The 26,963-nt window shown below is 43.0% G+C and overlaps 1 protein-coding gene across 6 annotated transcripts in view; it reads right to left on the bottom strand.

Annotated features, from left to right (window-relative positions):
• The window catches only part of LOC142559637 (putative ATP-dependent RNA helicase TDRD12), a 220,059-nt gene that overhangs the window by 117,408 nt on the left and 75,688 nt on the right, over positions 1–26,963 (bottom strand). For 5 of the 6 annotated variants that reach the window (XM_075671210.1, XM_075671233.1, XM_075671220.1 and 2 more), the window contains exons 13-16: positions 25,809–25,931; positions 22,111–22,299; positions 9,911–10,045; positions 9,681–9,836 (exon numbers count right to left, since the gene is read on the bottom strand). In XM_075671210.1, coding sequence (XP_075527325.1) covers positions 9,681–9,836; positions 9,911–10,045; positions 22,111–22,299; positions 25,809–25,931 — 603 coding nt within the window. The remainder of the gene's footprint in view (positions 1–9,680; positions 9,837–9,910; positions 10,046–22,110; positions 22,300–25,808; positions 25,932–26,963) is intronic. The other variant, XM_075671239.1, reaches the window with a different exon arrangement.

Raw genomic sequence — 26,963 nt, 5'->3', positions numbered from 1 at the left:
TTTGGGCCGAGCAACCCGCGTAAGTTTGCCAAACAGATTCGTCATGTATATTCCCTAAACAACAAACACCAGTAAATTATTTAAGTGAGTTAAACAAGTAGCATGGAAATGGGAATATATATTGGTACCTTCTTCTTCGTATTCTGCAAACAGCTGTAAGCCTCAATCAGCTTTACTTCAAGTTACCACCACTTAAAATAAACATGTGAAGAACCGCCTAATTTTGAGAAGCAGTTAAAGAAGCAAGTGGTGCTGGTAGAATCTAAACTTCAGTGTTAGTTACGTCCTCGTATTACTACCAAGCGTTTCTGTGAAGAAATGCAAAAATTCGATATTATACCATGAACTACTCATCGTGAGCAAACCTGTTTTAGTGGATTAAAATCAAGTTAACTCTTGGAGAAATCATATATAGCCAGCATTTGTGGCATACTCAGGGTGTCTACCAAGTTGACATTTCCAAATTCCCGGAGTTTTCCAGGTTTTCCCTGAGTAGCTTCGTAAAATTCCCCGAGTGACAGAGAACTTTGTCGTATGTCAAGACGGGCTGACACCATGTCACACAATGCTGTAACTCTCCATTAAGTATCTTAAACAAAGAAAAACTACTTCATCCAATTTTAATAGTAAGGAGTAGTGTAAAGAAAAGAGAAGGGAGGGGTTAGTGAAATGCATAGCAAATAAAATACCTTCGAAAAAAAAGAAAAAACATGGTAAAACTAATTGAAAATCGACTTGAACATTCTAAAATACGAATAAAAGGAGATGCATGCAGAAGAAAATATTTTCAATATGAGCTACTTGTCAATTGAGAGCAAGCTCAGTCTCATGAGGCCAGAACTTTCTCACAAGTAATATTCTCTCTCACAACAGCTTTTACGTAAACCTCAACTGTTCTCACGTACTCTCAGCCCACGCACAACGCTTCAGTGTTGTGTTTCACTACCTTAAAGAGTTTATTTTCTTTGCACGAGGGACACCTGCATCTTGGCATCAGCCAACACTATTTTTTTGTGAGCTCAAGCTCCTTCAAAGAAGCAGTGGCACGCTTCCTTCCCTGGTCATTCTTCAATGCGTAGGTCCTTTCTGATCTCGTCTTCTTTCTACTGCACGTTCGCCCCACAGACCATTTGAAGCATCCTCTTGGTCAGTTGTACAGACATCCGATTTCTCAGACTCCCTAGGGGCCGCGAAAACGTCCGAAAAAATGAATGCATGTATTTTACAGCCCTTAAAGGGCCCCTCACCAGTCCCCGTAACGATTTTGGTTATACGCTGGAGGTTGTTAACATGTCCATTAAGAAGCGTTCTGCCGAAAAAAAAAAAAAGAAAAATCAAATTGCTTCATTAATAGCTGAGACAAATATTTTAGTGCCGCCAACCCATCATTTCAGGAGGTGAGCTCCACTGCCAAGCAGGACACTCACTCCACTCGCCCCCCTCTAACCTCCGCATGCGAAATTCCTTCCCTGCGTTCTCCCACAACAGACCTCAAGGATCGCGTGACGCATACAACACGGGCCCTGCGTTCATTTTTTTTTCTCCTTGCCTTTTTTTCTTTTCTTTTCTTTTTTTTTTTTTGTGTGTGATGCTGCGCAGCTGATGGCGTCGAGCGCGAGCTGTTGTGATTGTCTTGTTTCGTGCAGCCCATGATTTTGAGCACTCTGTATGAGGACACCTGACTAGCTGTATAAGTCAGTGCTACACATACACTGAGGCAGACACAAGTGAATCACAAAGCATGATCCCATGCTTTCGGTGTCCGCCCGGGCGATTGCACAACGTGGGAACAAGGAGATGAAACGGAAGTGCATCTCTCTTGCTGTGGTGTGAAGTAAAACAAAAACATGCAGATTCGGTTTGTGTGTTTTATTATTTCTCTAAGCTTTAATTTGTCTATTCAAGCAACATATTAAACAAATAACAGATGTTGCCTTGAATAATTCTTGAAGTCACGTGTCACCATGAGCGACGTCACAGCGTAAACACTTGTACGTAGGCGCACTAGAACTTGTACGTCATACACCGGCTTGGAGCGCGGCAGCCGCGAGGAGAAGGGAAAAAGGCGTTCGCTTTGAAATGTCAGGTCTTTTCGCCATTCGTAGCTATGTAATACTTTGCAAACACGATTATTAATACAGTATGCTGTGAGCTTGTCAGCTCAAGATGGCCAGACCAGGTGAGGGGCCCTTTTGGACTCAAATCTCCACAGGGACATCCGAAAAAGCTCTGATACCTGCCAGTATACTTATTAGGCACATTGGTGCTTTTGCTGTGACAGGAGATGGCACGTGCACGCATGTATAATTAAGGAATACATACTGTGTCCCGTGACAATTACCCCTTTCCAAACTTGTTCCTCATGCTTCACCGCGTAGCACTACTATACGAAGGCGAAGCTGACTTTTGCGAACCGGCATTATGCAATGCGTTGTGCTTTACGTGCTTCGAAAACAATTACGAGGATGACAAAGGCGGAGTCGATGACACTGCTGACAGCGGCGAATTGTTTTAATGAAAAACACGGTGTCGAAAAGCAAGAAGCTTGGTAGCGAACGTCGAAGTAGCTAGGCCTAGCATTGTTGGGGTGGTGGCTACTGCTCTTAGCGCATCTGCATGCGAGAGCGCCGGTTCGAGGCAGCGAGGTAATCAAAATGGCAGTGGTGGTGGCAGTGATTAATATGATTTTGGACCTGCGGTCACGGCAAACAGTCCGGAAAATCGGACGGCAAAGGGTTCTTGCATCCGGAATTTCAGATGTTCTTACACACTGACTCTATGGAGTAGGTGATGGTGCCGCGAAGCTGTCCGAATTATCGGGCATCCGGAAAGTCGGTCGTTGACTGCACAATGGACACTCCTCCAGCTGACAACACGGCGTCAAAATAGATTCTTCACGATTCCCTTTTGTTACTCGAGCCAGCAATACTGCGACTTTCGTTCTCGTTCAAAAAAGTTACACCCAATTTTCCCTGATCCAAGCACAAATTCCCTGAGTATTTCCAGACTATTCAAAATCCCTGAGAGTTCCCGGTTTTCCTGTTTGGTAGAAACCCTGAATACTTGTTGCACTGCAGCAGGCATGGTGTTATAACTGGATTCTTATATGCTATATTTTTGCGGTTGTCGATCCACGCATAAAAAACCCGTAATGGGCTGGTCTGCGCTCCTTCGGCTGGCCCTGTAGTGTTGCCTGTGAGAACTGTATTGTCATCTAAGAAATAAGCTCTTTCAATAAATTTTCGCAAACGAAGACGTCACAAAAATATATTCGATACGACAGTCATAAGTGTACAAGCAGAGGGAATGAGAGCGAACAACAACAACAACAAAAAAAACTGCAAAAGGTGCCCTGAAACAGCTCGAACTGCAGCAGTCAAACGTCGCGAGTCCGTGCCCTGACGTCATGCTCGCCGCACTCGCCGCGCCCTGTAGTTCGTTCTAGGGCATAATAGGAAAACAGCAAAATGCATCTCGGGAAGCTGGAGCACCACTATTTCGATACCGTCGCTGTCTCATGCTGCAACGATCCACGCGACACTTCACATTACGTGGATGTCAACAATTGTTGTCTAATTTTTTTATTATTTCGCATCGTACGTTTCAGTGTCAGTACATTTTTTTGCGTTTTTTTCCGAAACTCCTTAATGAGGTTCTGTGTTAGTTTGTAGCAATGAGGCGTTAACATGACACGGAAACTGAATAACGATCATTGTTGTGAAAAGTTTGGTATTGTGAAAGACCCAGCCATAACCGCAGGCTTCGCATCCGTGTAGCTAGACATGACGATGACATACAAGCATATGCGAACCAACTAGTTAATCAACAATGGGGCCAAGTATGTAAGAGCACGCATGGTAATCTCAGTAGTAAAAAGACTTGGCAACTGCTGAGACATTTGCTTGATCCCTCGACCTCGCGCACCCAACACATTCACTACATCACTCAATTATTGCACAAACACAAGGATAATATTCCCCATCTTTTTCAGGAGCTTGCACGATTACACCTCCCTCCTACCACAACTCACGAGAATTCAGATTATACAGGCGAGGTTAACGAACTCCTTGACGCCCCCATAACGGAGGCAGAAGTTCGACATGCCTTAGCTTCCCTTAAAACTACATCTGCTGCCGGTATAGATAACGTAAATAATAAATTACTCCGAAATCTGGATGACAAATCAATCTCTGCCCTCACAGAATACTATAATCATTGCTTCGATAACAGCTCTCTTCCGAGCTCATGGAAAACTGCTAAAGTAATCTTTATTCCCAAACCCAATAAACCCTCCGACATAGCTAATCTTAGACCTATTTCTCTCACGTCATGCTTGGGCAAAACGCTCGAACCATGTCATGTTTAATCGCTTCAATAAATATGTGGAAGACAATCAGTTATTCCCGCCAGAGATGATTGGCTTTTGTCAGTCGCTTTCTTGCCAGGTTGCCATGCTAAGGCTCAAGCATGACCTTCTCACTCCTACGTTTAGTAGACACCCAAGCCATCTTAGGACTCAACCTTCGCGGCGCATTCAACAACGTAGATCATGGATCTATCTTAAGTGAATTGAATGTTATTAACTGTGGTAGAAAAATGCATGACTACATCCGCGAATTTCTTACCAATCGGATAGCTGTCATAAAACTCAATGATCAAACTTCGCCCCCAATCACCCTAGGTAGCTTTGGCACTCCTCAGGGATCTGTGCTCTCACCGTTTCTATTTAACCTAGCTATGAGGCCTATTACTGGGAAACTAGCACAAATACAGGATCTCCAATATTCTTTATATGCAGACAACATTACCCTATGGATTAAGGGTGGCTCGGATGGCTACATTCAAGATACCTTACAAGAGGCTGCAGATGCAGTGGCTACGAGAGCCAAGTTCATGAACCTCGAGTGCTCGCCCACCAAATCTGAACTGCTACTTCTATCCACAAATAAACGCGTTACGCCGAACATTCTGATTAACATTAACAGGAAGCAAGTTCCCGTAGTAGACAAAATTGGTGTACTTGGCATGCACATTCAATCTAACCGACTCAATACGTATACACTTCAAACGGTTACAGCCAGCGTAGGTCACACCGCACGGCTAATGGAAGGGTGTACAATAAGCATGGAGATCTCCGCGAGGCAGAATTGCTAAGACTGGTACAGGCGTTTTCTGTCAGTAAAATCACACTCTCCCTTCCCTATCTCCACTTAACTAGGGCCGAGGAAGATAAAGTTAATTCACTGATACGCAGGCCCTACAAATTTGCTCTTGGAGTGCCAAGTAGAGCTTCTACTGAGAGACTTTTGGCTACAGGTACCTTCAATACTTTTAGTGAGCTCGCAGAAGCCCACCTGACCGCTCAATACCAGCGCTTATTGCACACGCACACTGGTAGGCACATCCTAAACTCGTTAAGTATTGCCCCAGCACCCATGACCAATGAGAGATTCAATATTCCCCACTCGATACATGAGCACTTTCATATCCCTCCTCTCCCTAAGAATATGCACCCTGTTCATCACGAACATAGAAGGCAACACCGAGCTAAAGCCCTGCAGAAAAAGTTATTTAACTAAAAAGACCTGCTCTATGTCGATGCCGCAGAGTATCAGTGTGGACACAAATTCGCCATATCAGTCATTGACGCCACTGGCAGTATTGCGACGGGAGCATCCATTATAGCCTCTTCGGAGGAGGCAGAGGAGGCAGCGGTGGCACTCGCCGCAACAATACCCTATTACTCTGTCATAGTAAGTGACTCCAAAACTGCCATACACAACTTCGGAGCGGGTAGGGTTTGCAGGAAAGCCCTAGCCATACTATCTCACAATCCGCCAGCCCAACTTCTGAGTTTAATCTGGACACCTGCTCACGCAGGCCTAATCGGCAATGAAGCGGCCCACCTAAGTGTTCGAGCTTTCACGAACCGAGCACAGGCTAGACTAGGGGACGGTTCAGACGCCAATAATCTCCCTCGAGCATTCACTTCTAAAGACAGATTACTTACATACCACGACATTTGCGGGCATTACCGCCTTGGTCGTCTAACCCTCCCTCCTTTAATGAATCGGTCGTCACGCATACACGAGGTACTATGGCGTAAACTACAGACTTGCACTTTTCGATCTCCTGCCTTACGTCACAAAATTCCCCCGGGAATATACCCTACTTCAGACTGCAAGTTTTGTCCTGCTAGCAGAGTGGACGTTAACCACATTATGTGGCAATGCAAGAACCACTCCCCTCCCCTTAACCTTTGTATAGTTTTAAGTAGTAGGGAGCTGTGGGAGGCTGCCATGCGCAGCTACAACCCCGAACTTCAGGAAGCTATCCTGAGGTGGGCTGAGGTGGTAGAGGAGGCCTACCACGAGTAGGATAACCTCCCTCGCCTTCTTCCCGCAGCCCCTTTTCCTTTAAGATGGAATAAATAAAGTTGTCTCTCTCTCTCTCTCGGTATTGTGAAGTTTGTAGTACTGAAATATTTTTACGTTGAAACCATAAGAAATCAGCAGGGGATTTCTGAAAAGTTCGTTAATCTGAAAAGTTCATTAACATGGTGTTCATAGTAATGAGGTTTCACTGTAATGATATGCTCCCGGTGACCTCCAGTTGTTTAAAGGGACACTAAATGCAAATACTAAGTCAAGCTAAAGTGATAGGTTAGTGCTCGAGAATCACTAAGGCATCAATATTATGGCGAACAGAGCCTTAATAATCGAGAAATCGAGGTAAATGCAGGACATGATTAGAAACTCCCCTAGGTCATTCAAGAACTTGCCCAATGACGAAAGCACTCCTCAGTTAAATTCTGTCACTAGTACTCAACTACTCGTTCCAAAAAACATCCTCGTATTGTATTATAAGAGCAAATAAAATGCTACTTCTCCAGTCCCATTTCATGTTTAGTAAAAATAACTCATTCAAATTACCGTTCACAATGATGCGGGCGGTAGAAAGGTTTCATTTTCGCTTGACTCTTCGCCGCCCACGCTTTCGCATTTCAGTACTTCCCTGATCACGTAACGCTGCGCTGGTTTTGCTGGCTCGTGAAACTCGCACAAACTGCAAGTAGCAGAGAATTCAACTTCCATATGATGTTGCGGGATGCCCGAACGGTCTACGCCGCTTGACCAAAAAGCAGTTGCAGTGGCAAATCCGCCGCTTTCTCTTGGCTTGGTGCTGCCATCTGTCGGGCACCGTTTTACTCATTGACGGCAGCAAAGGGCAGTAATAGCGTATGCAACGTCAGCACTCCCCCAGTTGTGCGGCGGGAGATTTGAATTTTGAACAAGGTATTCGGACCCTTCAGATACAATTTTCTTGTAAACTAAGTCTTTTCTTGGTACAAAATAAGCGTTGCGAGGTTTCTGGAAAGGTATTTAAGCAGTCCATGTCGACTTAGTATTTGCCTTTAGTGTCCCTTTAAGCGGGGTCGACTCCACACTCGACGTCTGCTCCAATGAGGACAATGACTGTTCCTGAAAAAATCCGTCGCCCTTCGGCAATGATAGAGAGGTCGACTTCTGGGCCGCAATTTTGTAGCAATGCATTCTGCTCGATCCTAGATACCGCCCTTATCAGCCACCATTCACAGCTGGCAGATACCATTGATGATGCAGGCGGGACACCGCTTTTACCACTGATGAAGTGCAAAAAGGAGTGGCGCCGGAAAACGCATCACTACAAAATCACAGTCCTGTTATGTTGCCAAGGTTTGAAGATTCAGTGCATGCACTGATTGTACTTTGATCTATCTGTGGTGACAGCATGGCAATGACAGAGATACGGACTGACCAGATTGTAGGCAAGCATGCGTGCCCGTAGCAACGCATTGACAAGGTTTGGATTAATTTTTGGACGATCTTTTTGTGACATTTTGCATGAATAGCACTAGGCACATTGACAGATGACAGCGTTCCTGGCCCAGTGCCCATGAATGCCGCCGCAGCCACTGCTCGTAGATGCCTATGAGTCTGATGCTAGTGACGAGAAATCCGGCATAAGTGAGCGTTACTTCGAAAATGGTCATCTGAGAATATGGCACACTGTTTTAGCCACTTGTGGAATAATGTCACTTTTCTGCCAAATTAAGATATTCGAGACACCCGATCATTGGGTCATTTAGGCAGTCGCCATCGAGTCGGAATGATTGGTCAGTAATGCGTACATATAGATAATGGGAATTTCGATTTATTAAGCCATGTGCACTATGCATGTATGCAGCAGCCATATACATATTGCACAGTTTCTAATTTTGGTGCACTTCAGTGTAAAATCATGTTCTTTTATCAGGATGGTGCAGGAAATTCCATCTGGCACAATTTGGAGCAAGAGTGGGAGCACTGCATTCTGGAAGGCTGTCAGTTCATTTAACCCTTTCAGTGTTGGGTTCTTTTTTTTTTGGAAGTGATGCACCCTCAGCATCGGCGTTTTTTTTCTCGGATGTTATAAAACAAACAGAACAGTGTATATTTAATTTTGCAAAAGGAAAAAAAGAAACTGACATGGATAATGGCAATGTGTCTCTTGGTATGGTTGTCACATTCCTACCTGACAAAAGCTATAAAACACGCAGCAAACTAAAAACACCATCGTTCTCAGTACTTCTTCACGGTGTCATTGTCAAAATTCGATGTGGTTGATGCTGCCTCTTCCACATGCGCATGACGAGCTGTCCTCAACTGAGTGCGAGCTTGGCTCATATTTGGAGTTGGAAGAGTTGCCGTTCTAATCAACAGTTGAAGGTGCTGTGCAAGCAGCCATCTCAAAGCATCACGCAGCTTACGCTCAAGGAAAGAGCAATTTCGTTTAATCAAACTTGAACAGACAAAGTAGAGAGAGAAACAGATGAAAGAGATATGAAAGAGGGCAGAGCCATCCTGGAGAAGGCATACCAACAAAAGGAGCACCCTCATTCCTGGAAAGGAGGTGCGCTGTAGTGAAGATAAAGTGACATGGAATATTTTTTTTTTTAAATATTGTATAAACATATGACAGATGGAAGAAATAGGCAGAGTGGTGGTCCTGTGCTATGGTGTGAATATTTGAATGGAAAATCGCCACCCTAGTGAGGTACAAAGTCCAGGAGCCACCCCTCGCATTTGCGAAACCATGCGCTCAGCACGGTGCAACCATGCCAACATGGTGGCATGTTCCACAGCCACTAACAAAAACCTATACTGAACAAACATAGAGAGCGGAAAAAATGTGCTTTTAGAAACATGCAACAGATGGGAGAACCACCTTGGAGCTTTCCAATTTGGTGTTACTCCACACAGCCAAGTGGAGCGAATGGAGAACATACACGTATATGAGTGATATGGCAGGACAGAAACAAAGAAATGCACTGGTACGTCAGTGACACTGAAAAGGTTAACAATGTTAATTTATACTCAAAAGTTCCAAAGCTGGATGGCTGCAAAAGACAACAGCTCATATTGGCACTGGTTAACAGTAGCCAGTTGGTGCAGTGCTAGAAGATATGAAGTAAGCATGAAACAAATGACCACAATGTAAAGACACAATACTAAGGGACAAGTACTCAAGAAGCCTGGCAAGTTGAAATGAAACAGCCAACAATATTTTGTCAAAAAAAGTTTTGAGATGAGAGAACACTGACATTTCTGGCATAATGAATCATAGCGCAACAGTTACAATGACAACATAGCAATATGTACCTCTATTGCAAACTTGTCCAGCAGCTTTTCACCATCATCCAGGACCAAATGGCAGCATCGACGCAAGTTGACGATGAGACGGTCGTAATTGGTCAGAAAGCGCAGAAAGCATTGTGGAGTTGCTACCAAGATATCACAGCCATTGACCAGTTCTATCTATATAAAAAGGAGAGAAACACAATGTTTTTGATTCACAATCAATTGCTTAAGAGGACTGACTGAAAAATTACCTCTTTTCCTTTTTCTGCTCCTCCAGCGTACAAGACGCAGACTTTTGGGCCTCTTTTCTCATGGATGAGCAGCTTGGCCTGCTCACTCAGGCGGGCAGCTCCTTTCCATGTGGATGTCAGAACTACCATTAGGGGCTAAGGAGGAATGAGAAAAAGCACTGTTTCAGAAATCGTGATCGATAAGAAATCATGAAATTGATAAGTGATCAATACTATTTTAAAAACCATAACATCCTTTATACAACCTTCGTCAGAAAAATTCCAGGACTGTGCTTATAAAATATCACTTATATTCAACTTACCAAACTAATGACTCTAGGGGCCCTATAATGTAAAACTATACAACTCTGTTTTTATTCCAATCTACCGACATCAAGTTTACATAACTGCCAATGCAAAGATCGAGCAGTGAGCCACAGCATTGTTTGAATCTCTAAATCAAATACTCTCCTCATTTATAGGAGGTCATTTTTGTTTGCTTCCAAAGCAAATGACATTGCCTACCTTGACAGAATTGGAGAGGGTTTTAGTAGAGCCGAGCTAGCGCATTAAAAGTACATCACCTGATGAGAAGGGTGGTGTCGGCAACTAGCCGAAAATCGTGGCGGCGTGCTATGGAAGGTTAGAAATGACACAAAATGGACCCTCAACAAAAAAGAGTTGTCGGAGAGATGCCGTATATGTGCCAGAAGGCGAAGTGTGGGTAGCCCAAAAATTTTTTGACCAATCGTGGAGGACTTATTGCAGAAACAGAATAGAAATAGTTGGAATAGCTTTACCTTAGAGCACCTTAGGTTTTATCAAAGTAGTCCCCGCTGCTACCTAAGCACAGCTGCCACTGTTTCTGGAGGTCACGGAAGCAAGCAGAAAAAGCTCTGCCTCGGATGCTTTTCAGTACATCATTGGTCACAGCAGTTTGAACTGTTGCCATATCTTTATGAATGACACTTTCCTTTCAGTGTCAATTTCACTCAGTGAAAACACAAGATCCTCACACAGCGATAGATTGGGTGACTGTGGGGGATGTGTTAGAGCATGCATGTAGTGTCTGGTCAGGTATATCTAGACTGATACAGTAGTTTGCGGCCTCATGTTGTCGTGCAACAACAACCACTGTCCGGGTGATGACTAATCAGGGCACCCAATACAGCTTGAAAGGGCATCAAGTAAAGCTTTTCCAAGGTACCACACTCCCGAAAATTTGGAGTTTAAAATGGTTGGTGAGTAGTCAGATCACCAACTTAGTAAAACACGCATTTGACAAGAACTACATTGAAGCTAAGAAAAAGTGAAATTGATCTGCAGTAATCTATCATGCACAAAAGAACTTCAAGGACCCCTCAGCAGGTTTGGCCATTTGAAACAGACAAGCACAATGTATACAATACGTGCTGACAATGATGTCTGCAAAGTACATTACAATGCTGTGCGCCTCCAACAGCAGCTGAAATTTCAAACCAAACACCATGCACACTTCTTCGCACCATGCCCATGAATTACATCAACTGCCATGCACATGTACATGCCATGCACATGAACTACATTAATTATGTAGACGCACAAGTGCGCCTACATAATTCGCATTGCTGAAACGTCACATGACATTTCAAGGTAACAGCAGTTACTTGTTATATCTGTTGCTTCCCTACATCATTTAAAGTTTAGGGAAATAATAAAACCTGCAAATTGAACATCTGCAAGTCTGTTTTTATCTGCTGTAGCTAGAGGGACATACTTCCGTTACGTCTGCTTGTTCCCAAGCCGCGCAGTCGTGTGCAAAGAAAGTGACACCATCTCTAAACATGTGTGCACTGAGGGATCTATTTCACTGTAGTGCAGAATCAGACAGACAACAATGCAGATGTTCTCGTGCAAAGCATGTAAAATCGTGCACAATGCGAAACAAGAAAAATGCTACAGCTCGTGCATGATACCATCACTGGAAGTGCGCTGTGAAGCAAGAACAGTCTTGGCAGCAGCGGCAGTGCTCACGCACTAGCTCATGGATTCCTTTCTGCATGTACAGGCCATCTTATTAAGCAAGATCTTCTCAGAAGACCACCCGAATTTGGCTGGATTGACTGCACATGTCATCAAGGAAGTTATCTTGTCAAGCAAGATCTTCACAGAAGACCACCAGGCGCTTGTCCCGGCATTGCTACTTAAAGGCCATCTTCGTCTGCTGTCGACCAGTCTTGACAGCAGCGGCAGTGCTCGCGCACCAGCTCACGCATTCCTTTCTGCTTGTACAGGTTGGTAACGACAGCATCTGTAATTTTCTTTGTTATCCCATTACTGTCGCTGCTGCCAAGAACTGTTTATATGCTACATGTGTCTTTGCATTAAATTTTTAGTTGAGCGCTGTTAGATATGCCCACCTGTGCTGAGTTCAATAAGAGAATTTATGAACTGGAGTCAAGACTTCTTAATGAATCGGATCGTATGACTGATCGCATTGGTGACAAGATTATCGTTAACATGGAAGACATATGGGGTTGACGTGCTGAAGCTAAAGAAGCACACGGACAGCCTTAAGTCCAGTCTAATGTTCCTGAATGACCTGGATGACAAGCTGCACAATGAAAAGGCCTCACTTGTGGCAGAAAACAAAGCCCTGAAAACGAAAAACTGTTCACTTCCGCGAGGGTCTCCGAGCTCGAGCAGTACTCTCGCATGAACATCGAAATCAGGGGTATCCCCTATACTCAGGGTGAGGACTGTGTTGCAGTTTTGGAGACAATGGGTGGGAAAATTGGATGCCCCGCGACTTCCTTTGAAGTCAATGTTGTTCATCGAATCTCTACTAAAGATAAGGGTAGGAAAAACTTAATTGTTAGATTATGTTCTCAAACGAAAAAGAATGATTTTATTCGCAAGGCACGAAAGGAAAGGCTCTGCCTGAATGACATCGGCAAATATGGCAACTTTCCTATATTTGTTAATGACCACTTGACACCACATAATAAGGCACTCTTTTCCGAAGCACTGGTGCTGAAAAAAGCCAACAATCGGAAGCACTTGTGCACAGATAATTGTCAGATTAAGGCTAGAAAGACAAATGAGAGCTGTGTTTGTCACATCGCTGATGAGTCTGACCTTTCTGTTTTCAATTAACTGCCTCTATTCTGACTCTTAAAAGTCATTACCATCCACCATAGATTCTTACCTGTCAACATCTGCACTGAATAAATTATGTTGCGCGACTACCATTCAATTATTCACTTCAATGCTAGAAGTCTCCGCAAGCATTTCGATGATTTCCGGCACCTGTTTTCGACACTTAGCAACACCTTTTCAATAATATGTGTGTCTGAAACCTGGCTTAGTAATGATGACAAGGACCTATTCTGCTTTAACTCATACACTTTTGAATATTCTCACAGAGAGACAAGTAATCACGGCATTTCAGCTATATTTTCTCATCTAACATTCCGTATAAACGACGGCCTGACTTCGAGTTGAATATTACTAACTGTGAATCCTGTGTTTGTTAATTTGATTCCCCCGTCTCCAGTATAAGCAACAAGAACTTAGTGTTTGGCTGCATTTATCGCTCACCTTCTTCTTTAGTTACTGACTTCTGTAGTGCGCTTGATCAAACCAAGGAAAAAATATTGTGCGCTAATTGTAACGCAATAATCATGGGCGATATCAACATTAACCTCATAGACACCACTTCATCTGATTCTTCTAGTTATTCAAGCACCTTCTATAGTTTTGGATATGAATGTTTAATTTCTCTCCCCGCTCGTCCTAACATTGCTGATGGCACCTTAATTTTAATTGATCCCGCATTATCGAACTTAACAGATCCACCTGATGCTGGCATTGTTACCACCAATATTACCGACCACTATCCTATCGTTCTAAGCCTGCGCAATCACTCAGCCTCATGCAACACGTCAGTCTACAGAGTTGTATTTGACAAAGAGATGTTCCTTGCTAGTGTAACTAAAACTGACTGGTCGGAAGTTGTATCATTTAATGAACCTAAAACAGCTTTTTCGCAGCTTTTAACGACACTTTCATCGCATTTCAACCACCACTCTCATAAAATAAAACGCAGAAAAACAGTATTATCGCCAAAAATCCATGGCTTACAGATAGCCTCCTGAAAGCAATGCACTCTCGTGAAAATTTGTATAAAAAAACCAAAGAAGCAAGCTTTCAATACTAAACTACTTGCCCGTTACAAAAACTTTTCTAACTCAGTTTCTGCACAGCTCAGAAGTGCGAAGAGGAATTATAACAAACAAAAAATTATGGAATGTGGTAATAACACTAGGAAAAAGTGGGCAATAGTTAACACCTTTTTAAACCGGATCTCTAAGAACAACATTTCGAGAATCATTCACAATGACATGGTATACATTAATCCACTTGATTTTGTAATGCCTTCTCTGATGCTTTCTTCAATAACACTTCTGATTCCACTTCATGCTGTAACATGTCCTTTAAACGCTTACCTCATTCATTTTTCCTTTTTCCAACAACACCTGATGAAGTAATCTTAGTAATTAGAACCCTTAAAGCCACTAGTGCTGGCCTAGATAATATTAACACTTACCACATTAAAATGATCGCTCAACATATCGCTAACGTCCTCTCAGCTATCATTAACTTGATTTTTAAAACCAATGTTTTTCCACATGAACTGAAATGCGGTCGAGTCCTTCCCGTTTTCAAAAAAGGTGATCGCACGCTTACCCAGAATTATAGACCCATTTTCATTCTTCCATTTCTTAATAAAGCTATTGAAAAACTTATAGAAAAACGTCTAACAAAATATTTAGATAAATTTAGTATTCTTTCCCCTTATCAGCTTGGCTTTCGTTCTGGCTTCTGAACTAATCTAGCACTTATATCTCTTACTGATTATCTCAAAAAGGCGATTGATGAAGGTAAATTTGCAGCCTCGATATTCGTTGACCTATCCAAGGCCCTTCGATACAACTAATCACAATTATTTGTGCTAAACTTGAAGCCTTTGGAATAACTTGTCTGCCTCTACTTCTAATACGCAGTTACTTACAAGATAAAAAACAAGTTGTTAACATTTCTGGGTACTACTCTAAAGAAGCTACTACTAACATTGGTGCATCACAGAGGTCCATATTAGGTCCTCTAGTTTTCCTAATTTATATTAATGATCTGCCTAGTTGACTCTCCTCATCGAAGTCTATTCTTTATACTGATAATACTACTATATTTAGTCCTAACAATTGTATATCAACACTAACACATAAGCTAAACGAAGATTTCATGAAAATGTTCACATGGTGCGAACTTAACAAGCTGCAGATTAACCATAATAAGACCAATTTTGTAGTCTTTGCCTCACATCAGCAATCGCCTGAGCTCCTTGAGTCTATTTCCATCAACAATCACCTAATCACTGCAGTTGATCATTACACCTATTTAGGCATGGAATTTGATCGCCATCTTAAATTTCACCTTCACATAGCTAATGTGAAAAAGAAAACTGCATACGGAATATGCGTTTTAATCAAAGGACGACCATATTTCTCATTTTCTACTCTCACGTCGCTTTAGTATGCATTTGTTCATTGTCATATCAACTATAACATTGAATCATGGGGAAACACTTATAACAGTCACCTAACTTCGTTGCAAGTCATTCAGAATCGAGCTATTTGACTAATAACATTTTCACCTTGAAGCATTAGCCCAAATCAGCTGTTACATGCACATAATAATTTGAATGTGACTGATCTCATTAAATATAACATGGCCATATTTATTTTTAGGGCATTAAACAACGATATCACCAGTTAGGTAACCGGTGGAACATTAGGGCTACAGAATGGGCACCAAGAGAAGGAAAACGCAATCTAGGACAACAAAAGACTAGGTGGAGTGATGAAATGAGGAAATTCACGGCCGCTAGTTGGAATCGTTTAGTGCAGGACAGGGGCAATTGGAGATCACAGGCCTTTGTCCTGCAGTGGACATAAAACAGGCTGATCATGATGACGATGAAACAATGATATTCTAGTAACCATCATACCAAAGACATCCCTTACTAAATAAATAGTACTAGATTTGCAGGAAATATGAACTTCATTTTACCCTTCGTTCGCACCAGCTTGGTAAGCAGTCATTACACTTTTCAGCTTTATCTCTGTGGAACACATTACTATTCCCTTTAAAATAGTTTAAAGCTCACAGATTTCATACAGAACTTAAGCATTTTCTTTTAGCTTCCTTCGATTTTACCATTTGAGTGTAAGATATGTTGCATTTTTAACTTTCACTTTGTTTCTCTACTTGTCTCTCGAATTTTTTTTACTTGCCTTTTTCTTAAGCTATTTTCGTAGTTTCACCTTTTGTTGACTAATCCAACCCCTGTTAATCTTTAATACATTCATCTGCTGCTTTTCTGTTCATTTATGCCTTGTCTCTTAAAAGCTTTATTATAGTAAATTTTACATGTTGCCATTGTTTGTATTCTTAATTGAAGTCATCATGCACAGGAGGTCGCATTTCAGTTTCTAACTATGGGATCTCCTTCTGTATATACTTATTATGCAATTATCCTCATTTTTGTCATGAATAAAACCGATTCTGATTCTGAACACAAGAGAAAAAATAAAGAACGCAGGGCTCGTGACGTGATGCGATCCTCTGGCTACAATATGAGAGAATGCAGGGAATGAATTTCGCCTGCACGTGCTAAATGGGGCAAGTGGAGAGAGAGTCTATGTTGGTAGTGAAGCTCACCTCCTGAAATCATGGGTTTGTGAAACTTCAAATATTTTGCTCACTGCTAGTAATGAACTAATTTGAAAATTTTGTATGGTTGAACGCTCCCTAAAGGCACGTAACTTTCAGTGTACAATCAAAATTTGCTAAGGGGTGCTGTGCCACACTGCGTACCTACATCGAGGCCAACTGGCGCTCCACCCCCCACTCCCCTTCATTCTTCTGAAGTGGTTTCCCTTGCAGGGTGTCTACCAAGTTGGCATTTCCAATTTCCCTGAGTTTTCCAGGTTTTCCCCAAGTACCTTTGCAAAATTCCCTGAGTGATGCAGAACTATGTTTTATGTCAAGACGGGCTGAAACCATATCGCCTGATGCTGTCACTCTCTAGTAAGCATATGAAAAAAAAAACTAAAGAAAACGACTTAATGCAAATTGAATACTAAGGAGTAGTGTTTATGCTATTCAAAAAAAAGAAGAGAAGGGAGGGTTTAGTAAAATGCACAGATAATAAAATGTCTGAAAAAAATTGCAAATCGAGCCGGACCTTTTCAAATACAAATAAAAAGGAGATGCATACAGAAGGAAATATTTCTGAATATGAGCTATTTCTATCAACTGATAGCAAGCTCAGTGGTATGAGGCCCGAACTTTGTCACAGTTGAGATTCTCTCTCGACAGTTCGTAAGTCTACCTCAACTGTCCTGACATACTCTCAGCCCGTAACGACGCCTCAGTGTTATGTTTCACTGCTTTAAAGAGTTTATTTTGGTTTGGATGAGGGACATTTGCATCTCAGCATCAGCCAAACTTTGTTTTTTCAGCTCAAAACGGTGGCAGCATGCTTCCTTTCCCGTTCATTCCCCAATGCGTAGGTCCTTTCTATTCTTCTCCGCCTTCCACCAATCGTTCGCCCCACGGACCGTTTGAAGCATCTTCTTAGTCAGTTGCACAGTCCACATCCGATTTTTGAAACTCCCTGGGGGCCGCGAAAACGTCAGAAAAATCGGCCAGTTGGAAAAAAGAAATGCATGCCATTTACTGCCCTTAAGGGCTCAATCCGCCACAGGCACATTCGAAAACGCTCTGCAGGCCTGTGGATACACGTATTAGGCATATTGAAGCTCGTACTGTGAAAGGAAATACCGGGTGCACGCGTGTATAATTAAGGAATACATACTGTGTCTCAGAACAACAGCCCCGTCACGCGCTTCTTACGTTTCACTGCAATACTTTGGCGTATGCTTCACTAATTAACATTTCTGTACAGAGACAAAGCTGACTTCCAGGAACCGGAATTATGCAATGCATCGTGCTTTCCAAGCTTCTAAGGCAATCGCAAGGACCAGAAAGGTGGAGTCCGTGCCATTGCTGACCAGCAGCGAATTCTTTCAATAAAAAACACAGCAACCGATGGCAAGAAGCTTCATAGCGAACGTTGAAGCAGCTAGGCCTAGCGTTGCCACAGTGGTGGCTACGGCTGCCAGTGGATCTGCGTGCGACAGCGCCAGTTTGAGGCGCCAAGGTAATCAAAATGGCAGCGGTGGTGACTTTGATTAATGCCGTTTCGGACCTGCGGTCACGGCAAAATGTCTGGAAAATCGGACGGCGAAGAGTTCTGGCATTAGAAATTTCAGATGTTCCGATACATTGACTCTATGGGGTACGTTATGGTGCCGCGAAGCCGTGCAAATTATCAGGAATCCGAAAAGTCGGTCGTTGACTGTACACTGGCAACTCCTCCAACCGACGACAGGGCGTCAAAGACGCTTCGTTACGATTCCTGTCTGTTACTCGAGCCAGCATTACCGCAACTTTGACCCTTTTAATAAAATTACAGATAAGTTTCCCTGATAGAGGCACAAATTGCCTGAGTTTTCCCTGAGTTTTTCCAGGCTAATCAAAATCACTGAGAATTCCAGGTTTTCCCGGATGGTAGACACCCTAGCTTCGTGACAACCTGCAATGTTCAATGAAACTGCCGAACCCTTTCCGTGAGCCAAATTGAAAAGTCCGGGGGCACAGAGCAACACAATGAATCCACTGGCAGTCTTCAGAAACCCACAGAACTGCTGACTCCTTGCCATGGAGATCAGTTTTATGCAGCTTGAACTACTCCTTCAACAAAAAACTTCTCTTTAGACTTCTTTGACAAAAGAGGAAAGCAACACTGTTGATGTCAGCACCGGTCCTGCCAACGATGGGATGCCCAAAGGGATTTAAGGCAGAGTCGGCCCATTGTTAAGAGAGTCGCTACCAGTTGCCCCATCGGTCTGGTGCTCTCTTGATACCGCTACCTGTATGCTATTGCCTGCTATATGTACATACTCTATAACGCTTTTTGTCTCCTCTTTGTGAGCTCCAAGGGTTCGTCTCTCGTCTTCAACCCCGAATCGTAACAATGGATGGCAGCTATGGGATCGGCGAACCAGTATCAACAGCAGATGGCAAGCTGCGAGATACGAGGCCCACAGACACCTGCTACACTGCTCAATGGCACCTACGAGACCGACCGGCGTCAACCACTTTGGCTGGGTGAGTGCCTGTTTGCTTTCATGTCTTCAGACCTCTCTAGCACAGGCAGTTGTTAGGAGTGTTTTGTTATTTTTTTGGTAGACTATGAATTAAAAATTTACGTTCATTAAACAGTGGATTTTATTTTGAATAAGGTTAATTTAGTGAGTCAGCAAAACGAGAAACAAGACTGCATGCAATGAAGGAATTCCAAGTTTAGGACCTCATTCAAATTTGCGAGGAGTTGGGCATTTCCGCCGGCTCCGAAAAAGCACGGAAATCGATTCTCGATGTGATGCAGGCAGAGGACGCGACGGTCAAGGAAGTCGACGAGGCTTGGGAGATGACTGTTGAGCGAGAGCTGGAGGCAAAGGAACATGAGAGACATGAGCTAGAAGGAAAGGAGCACGAAAGTACTCGGCAAAAGGCATGGCGAGAGAGCGGTCGAGACATTCAAAGATGAATATGGCGCAAAGCGCGATACCATCTCCAAAATTTCAAGGCAGGCGAGAGTATGGTTACTTTTCTTGCAGAGTTCAAAAAAGTTTGTGAGGAAGGTGTCAACTGAGACCTCTGGTCTGAGCGGTTGATTTTGTTGCTCCCTTGCAATCTCCCTTCCATTTTGGAACACCTGCTTGACGAGGAAAATTGCAACTACGATGAGGCAAACATAGCTTTGTTGAGGTATTTTGATGCTGTAAGTCAGGCCAACTGCGAAGGCTGACATGATAGCGACAAGGCCGCGCCTGTCGAGGAGACCGCAGAGCGAGCCGGCTAGCTCAAATGCATCAGCCATGAGCATAGCTTGGTTTTGTGGCCCGAACTGGTATCGCTGCGACGAGATGGCAGTGCATCTGGGAGTAAAAGTGCCGAGACCACAAGCTTTGTCAGCCGCGCCGAGGGCAAACGACGAAGGCGCAAGCAGAGACAGTCAGACTCAGGCGGCAATACGAACTGGGTCAAGCGCACCAACCACCATGACGTTAAGAAAACTCGAGTGAGCTAAATCCGAAGCTTAGGTTGTTGGCAAAATCTAGAATAGGCACGACGCGCGTTGAGAAAGAATTAATTTCACAGAAATTCGCACGCCGCAAATGCAACCTATTCTCAGAGGTGTGAAGACATTGTAGGCAGAACAGAGCATGCTCGCGGGTTCGTGAATGCTGTGAATGCACTGCTCTCCCAGTATTCAGCTGCCGCGGGTCGAAAGTCGCAGGTGCTTCAGGCAACTCAGTTTTGTTCTTGTCCCCCTTCTGAACAGTGCGCAAACTCACAAACGGTCGAGTCATTCGAGTGCATCTGAAATTGTTGAGATATAAAGAGTGCATTGTTTTAGGCTGTTAGTCTTTTCTGTTCGCAATAAACAGAAATTCTGTTTGTTTGTTGTTCATTTTCTACAAAAACCTGACTGCTGAACGTTTGAGTGACGATAGCGACAGTGTTTACGCTTGTATTTACGCATATGTAGGCTAGGAAGGCCCTAAATGCTTAATTTTGATTGTGACTTGATTAATGTATTGTATGCTTTGATTGTAAGTGTCAGTGTGGAATTTAGGTTCACCTTTGTTTTTATGTCATTCGCGTGAGTTTGAGTATTTGTTTCTTGCTTTGGTATGAACGCTCCTGGGCTTTAAAAGTGTGGTACTCCTTTTGCTGAATGCATTTAGAAAGCACTAAGTAGAGGATGATTTCGATTGGCGGTTACAGTTGTCGGATGTCATTTTATGCCCAAGTGCACAGATTAGCAGCGCTCAGCCTTTGCGTCATGGCTTTTGGGGTCAAAATTAACTCATTTTTGGCAACCTTGGTCTTTACCAACCTGCCCGCATTACACTCAAGCATCGCTTGCGAGGCAATTTTGATTTCATCAACTCTGTCATGCGTTGAGAATTAAGGAAAGGTACATATCTCGAATTTTTCTCTCGGATATGTGTCTCATGTTCGGAAACTTTTTTTTTTTCGTTTAGTGTAGACAGATTTCAAAAAGTGCTTTGTTCATTGATTTTGGTCTGGCGGTTTGAAGCGCATTTGGAGGGTGCTTGCTTTGGCCGGAGAGGTCTGGCACTGTTGATTCTCAGTCGTTCCAGTGGACCTTCTCAGGGCTGAGTAGCAGGGAAGACCACCGGCGGAAAAACAGAAAAGCCTATCCCTCCAATCAATCAACGATGTCGCTCAACTAGAGCATCCAATCGTCCGAGCTGCGTCGGAAAGTTCAACTTCTGGATGCATTGTCTGGCGGCGGGGTGCTCTTGTGCCACACCGCGTGCCTACATCAAGGCGACGAGCGCTTCCCTCCCCCCCCCCCTCGTTCTTCGGAAGTGGCAGCCCTTGGTGACAACCTACAAAGTTCCAGGAAACTGCCGAACCCTTTCCGTGGGTCGAACTGAGGAGTCCAGGGGCACAGAGCCCCACGATGAATCCATTGGCAGCCTTCAGATTTCCACAGAAGTGCTGACCCCTTGCCGTGGAGACCGGCTTTAAGTAGCTTGAACAACTCCTTCAACGAAAAACTTCTCCTTGAAATCCTCCTTCGACGAGAGGAAAGCGATGCGGTTGATGTCAGCACCAGTCCTGCCTCGTTCCTGCCAATGATGGGACGCCCAAAGGGATTTAATGGAGAGCCGGCCCACTGTTAAGAGAAAGTCGCTACCAGCCGCCCCGTCATTCTGATGCTATTACCTGCTATATGTACATATTGTATAAAGCTTTTCGTCTCCTATTCATCTACTCCAAGAGTCCGTCTCTTGCTTTTCACCTCAAATCATAACAGGGGTCTGGTGAGGAATCCTTTCAGACATAGTAATACATTGAGATATGCAAGAATTAAAAATAGTTATAATGCCGCCACTGTTAGAAAAATAGATATTTTACAATTGACTACCATGCCTTGTTAAATTGACAATTCAGCAAATGAAAGAAGCAGATCTTTTACCAGTGCACTCTTCAGAGAACCCCTATGTACTCACTCCAACGCCTGCAGGAAGACTCTCGTAGTCAGTTTCCTCCGTCAATCTTGAAACCAATGGAATCAGGTAAGCAAGTGTCTTGCCCGAGTGTGGTGGTGCCACAGCTACAACATCTCTACCGGACATCACTGCAGGCCAGACCACTGACTGAATGCATGATGGAGCACGAAACCCCTTAGAACACAACCGCTAGAAGAAAGAAAAAAAAAGGAAAAAAAAAAGTCAGAAAAAATAGTTTTAATTGAGAATAGGATAACAAATAAACAGTCACACTAACTATAACTACATTAAATGGCCCTTTGTAACAGTGCACATCAAAGAAACTGTAATGATGATGCCTGTAAAACAAGCACCTCAGTGGTGGCTGATGGTTTCTCTTACAAGGTAAAATTTTATTAATTCAGCCGCAATTACCTCAAAAATCTAATATTCAGGAATCGGCAGCTGGCAGTGTATTGAACCAGAACTAAACTGAAAAAGAAAATGTTGTGCAAACCAGAACGTTTTTTCTTTTTTTTTTTCTCCACAGCGAAACTGAAATGAAAAAATAGTTTTCTGTTCGATTGGCCACCTTCTTTAAAGCTTTTCATAAATGCATTGCCTGTTCTTGTGGCTGAACCATGCTACATTATTTGTAATGCACATGAGCATGTCATCACTTTAAATGTGGCAGCACCATTAATGCGGTTTGCAATGTGTCACTTGAGGGGCGGGGGAGGCAGGCATGTTAATGACACTCTCACAAGCCAGTGAAATCAGTGACTGTGAAATAGTTCTCCGGTAGTGGCAGACCAAAATACACTTGCCGAATTGAATGCCCTCTTAAGTCGGCGATGCTTCCGATCATACTGTTAAGCAAAATGAAGTAGGTGTAAAAAGGAGTGAGTTAATGCTTCCGAAGTGTGCCTGCAAAATGTGATTTCTTGTGTTACTACTGGCGACCTGAAGAACATCATGGATTTTTTTTCCATGCAGTTCAGGAACACCGTTGAGCTTTCGTACAAAATAATTAAAACAAATTTTTACTGTTTCTCCGTAATTATTTTTTAGGCTATGCAAATGAAGATAAACCAGTCTAAACTGATCTGAAACATTTTTTCATTCCAGATTTGAACCGGAAGTGAACCATTTTTGCTGAACTGAAATGAAAACAAGAGCAAAAAAACTTTTAATTTGACACTCTCTCAGCTCATACCAGAAAACACAAACTATATTCTGTGGTATGCAACACACATTATTTTGGAGACAACTGGGCATACTATGCTTCAGCCAGAAAAGCCAGAGTGATGAAGATGAGGAACGCATATGTGATTGCAAAGCCATGAAACAAAAGCGAAGCTAGCAATTGAGCCAAAACAAAGTGGCATAGTATGCAACGCTACAATCACAATCACAAAAGAAAGTGTGCCAACAAAGAAGTTTTTTTTTTTTACTACACTAGCTGTTATGGGTTCTTTCAGCTATCAGTGCACGCATAAAATCATATGTCTGTAGATGCTATCACCCTGCTTAAAAAGTTTTGACAGCCCCCTCCAGCCCCTTTTCCACCACACTGCCTCCCGCTGTTTGTTCTGGTACTGCCACTGATCATAGCCGCAAGTCCCTGTAAAAAAGCATTAAAAGAAATCATTGCAAAGGCAAGCAGAGGCAGAACAACAGCTACCACTGTTAACAGAGATTCTGCTACTGTGGCCCTTAGTATTTAACAGTCTATGCACTCTTTAGTAGGTGTACAATGCAAATGAAAGCTGTCCAGGAATATTAAATATTAGGGGTGTGCAAATTCTGAATAGTACATTCTAAATTAAAATACCGAAGTATATCAAGAAACAAGCTGCATATCGAATAGCAGAAAATGTATCCTAAGAAAGTTTTGCTTTACAATTTTCCTCCAAAATACAGAAGAGCTTTCCCATATTTACAGCAGGTGGATTATAGTAAGGCCAATCTGCATGACAGACGAAACTGTGGATTGCACATCACTTGACTCAATCATCGTTCCTCTGTGCACAGGTCGACCACGGTCAGCACAAAAGGAAAAGGGCAGGCACTTTTTCATTGTTAGGTTTGGTGTGATTTGCCACCTTGCAAAGGTTTTGACATCGGAAGGGCCACAGCAAATTCGTGTGATGCCAAATTGACGTCATGAATTTCCAAGTAGTACTTCGTATTTGGGCTGTTCTGAACCTGTAAAAGCTCTTGAAATTCTCTAGTCTCCCACTTTTCTAGGGAGGAGTGTAGTACAACTCTACTGATTAACAGTTACCTAGGCTTGAGCAGTTGCTATCAAACTCTATGATGTCACGGCGAGCTGGGATGGGAACTCCATGGCAGGGTCGCCAACCATCTTTTGCATCTTTTCTGGCCTACCAAGCCTCTTAACAATAAGAGGGGTTCTTTTGTTATTTATATAGATAATTTACTAGTGCAGCTGAAATAATTTTTCTGTTTAATGTCCGCTTAAGGAAGGACATTTTTGCAGGTTTGATATTCCACATATTCTGATTTTGTTTTGTTCACCATAATCGGTGATATGAGCATGTAATGTTCTTCATTCCTCAACTGATATGTGCTTGTAGGTCAAGGCGTATAGGGCTAGGCCACTTGATTGTCCTCGATTAACTTTTTTACCACAAGCTTGGGAGACACAGTTGACAAAGAGCATGAACCGCAGTCTAGTACCCAATCACCGTGCATGTGGTAATAATGCACTATGCTAAATTCAATAACCTCACATCCTCTTGAAAAGCAAAAAACAAATAATAAGGTGCAAAAATATAAGGCTGCAACCAAGAGGAATAAGTACGGTGGACAATGATAATCTTTTTATCTACAAAGCACCATCGTGCATCAGCCCTCGATGCATAAAACTGCGTTGATCATGCCGTCGCAAAGCCAGCAAGGCCACCCAATTCATTGTAGCCTCACACACGCCTCATAAATGGTGCATATAAATAGGAATCAATTCAAATCTGTCAGCTGTCACAACAGCAATCTTTCTGGCTGTAACACTCTAAATGAATGCCGCCAATGAATGCAGCAGCACCACAGTTTGTATTGTATTGCGTGGTAGCTTCCCAGCTTTCACACCACTGAAACTATACCCAGTGGTACAGCGGTGGCACAATTTAGGTCAAAAAAGGCCCTTTTGGAGCAGTATGGTGCAACAAATTCCAGTGGGCACAGATTAGCGCAGCATTCCTCCTACTGCCACTCCAGTCTGCCTCTTACCATAAAACATTCCTTACAGCCTAGGCACTGCAGGGCGCTTAGCAGATTCAATTTTTTTCTGTGCAGCACACACTCGTAGGTGTAGCTGCACAGTTAAATTTTTTTTCACTTGTTCATAAGCAATGCAAGAGTCTCAATCCTTTTCCTACCTCACACGAATGCTGGTAGCCCTGTGGACAGTAGCATGGCTCAGTGGCCCTCCTTGGAGTATTCACTAGAAGACTACAGCCACCACACAGTTGCACATAAATTACACTGAACTTTCCAAGGAGTAAACCAGTTCTATTGATCGTGATGCATGAAACTTGACGGCACCATGCTGGTGAGCAGGGGCAAACCAACCAAAAAGCTAATTATCACCATAAAGTTGAGCTACTGAATGCCATGACAGCCAGAGGCAGGCTGCACAAAACAAACCACCCACAATATGATGGCTGAACAAAATCAATGGGCTGCTAAGCTTTTACCGATTTGACAGACCCATCAAATGGTGCCTGGTCAAGGTGAGTCATGGGCCTAGGTAGTCTAATGCCATGGCAGAGAGCCCGAACTTTGGAAATCGCAGGCTGAGATGACAATCTGCAAGAATCCTGGAGAGGAACAGGAGGAGAAGGATTATATAACTTAGATATATATATAAAGATTATAAAACTAAAATAGCCTCCAACACATGAAAGAAATAAGGCCGCTATAGTCTGCAAACACTAGCACTTTTACGAATTCAGAGTGGGACTGCATTCTCAACACAGTAACTAAAATGGTTACTTTGATTGCATTTCGACATTGAAAAACTAAAATTCAATATAACCATGAAAAACGACCTTAACCCTTTCAGGGTCAATGACGTAAATATACGGCACCGCAAACAAGTCCAAAATGGTCAATGCCGTATATTTACGGCACCATCGGTATGCTTAAAACGTGCCCCAATTTCTTGACTTTTTTTTTTTCTCGCATGTGCTGCCACTGTCTGGGAATTCAGGGAATTTTTTTCTCGCACCTCCCTCTCTCGGTTTTCATTGCATAGTTTGTATTAGAGTTAGTTGGCTCTGACACGTCTATGTATTACCGCTCGTACATTGGCGCGCGTGGCCGGGCGGCAGTTTGGGCTTTTATTCCGCGGCCAGTTTCAGCTTCTTGTGCTTGCAAAACTGATGGCTATCTCGTTACTAATCGCTCAAAGGGTGACCGCCTGTTTCTCGCTCGTTTAGTGCTCACACAGTGTGTGAGAAGTGGAAGGAAGGATGCCACCGTGCATGCGGTTCCTTTCCCTTTCTTTTTTTTTTTGGAGACTCACGAAAACTAATTGCCTCTGGTTGGCGATAAGATGAAGATTAGCAGAAGTTTGTCACACGTTTTGCTTTTGTGACAGGCACACAACCACAGTTTTCTTGAGTGCGGTCACCTACGCAGTTTTATTACGCTATGGACGTAAATATTGGTGTAAGAGCAGGAACATTTGAGACGGTAAATTTTTTTCGAAATAGGTCCCTCAGAAAAATTGGAATCTGCAATAAAAAAATTGACCCTGGGCAGTCGCATATGGCAAAAAAAAATCTACCCTGAAAGGGTTAATCAAACTGTGGGAACAAGATCACAAGTAGTGCAACATTATTAAAAGA

The sequence above is a fragment of the Dermacentor variabilis genome, chromosome 1 (assembly GCF_050947875.1).
Source record: "Dermacentor variabilis isolate Ectoservices chromosome 1, ASM5094787v1, whole genome shotgun sequence".
NCBI lineage: Eukaryota > Metazoa > Arthropoda > Arachnida > Ixodida > Ixodidae > Dermacentor > Dermacentor variabilis.
This window is presented reverse-complemented; position numbering and strand designations above follow the sequence as displayed.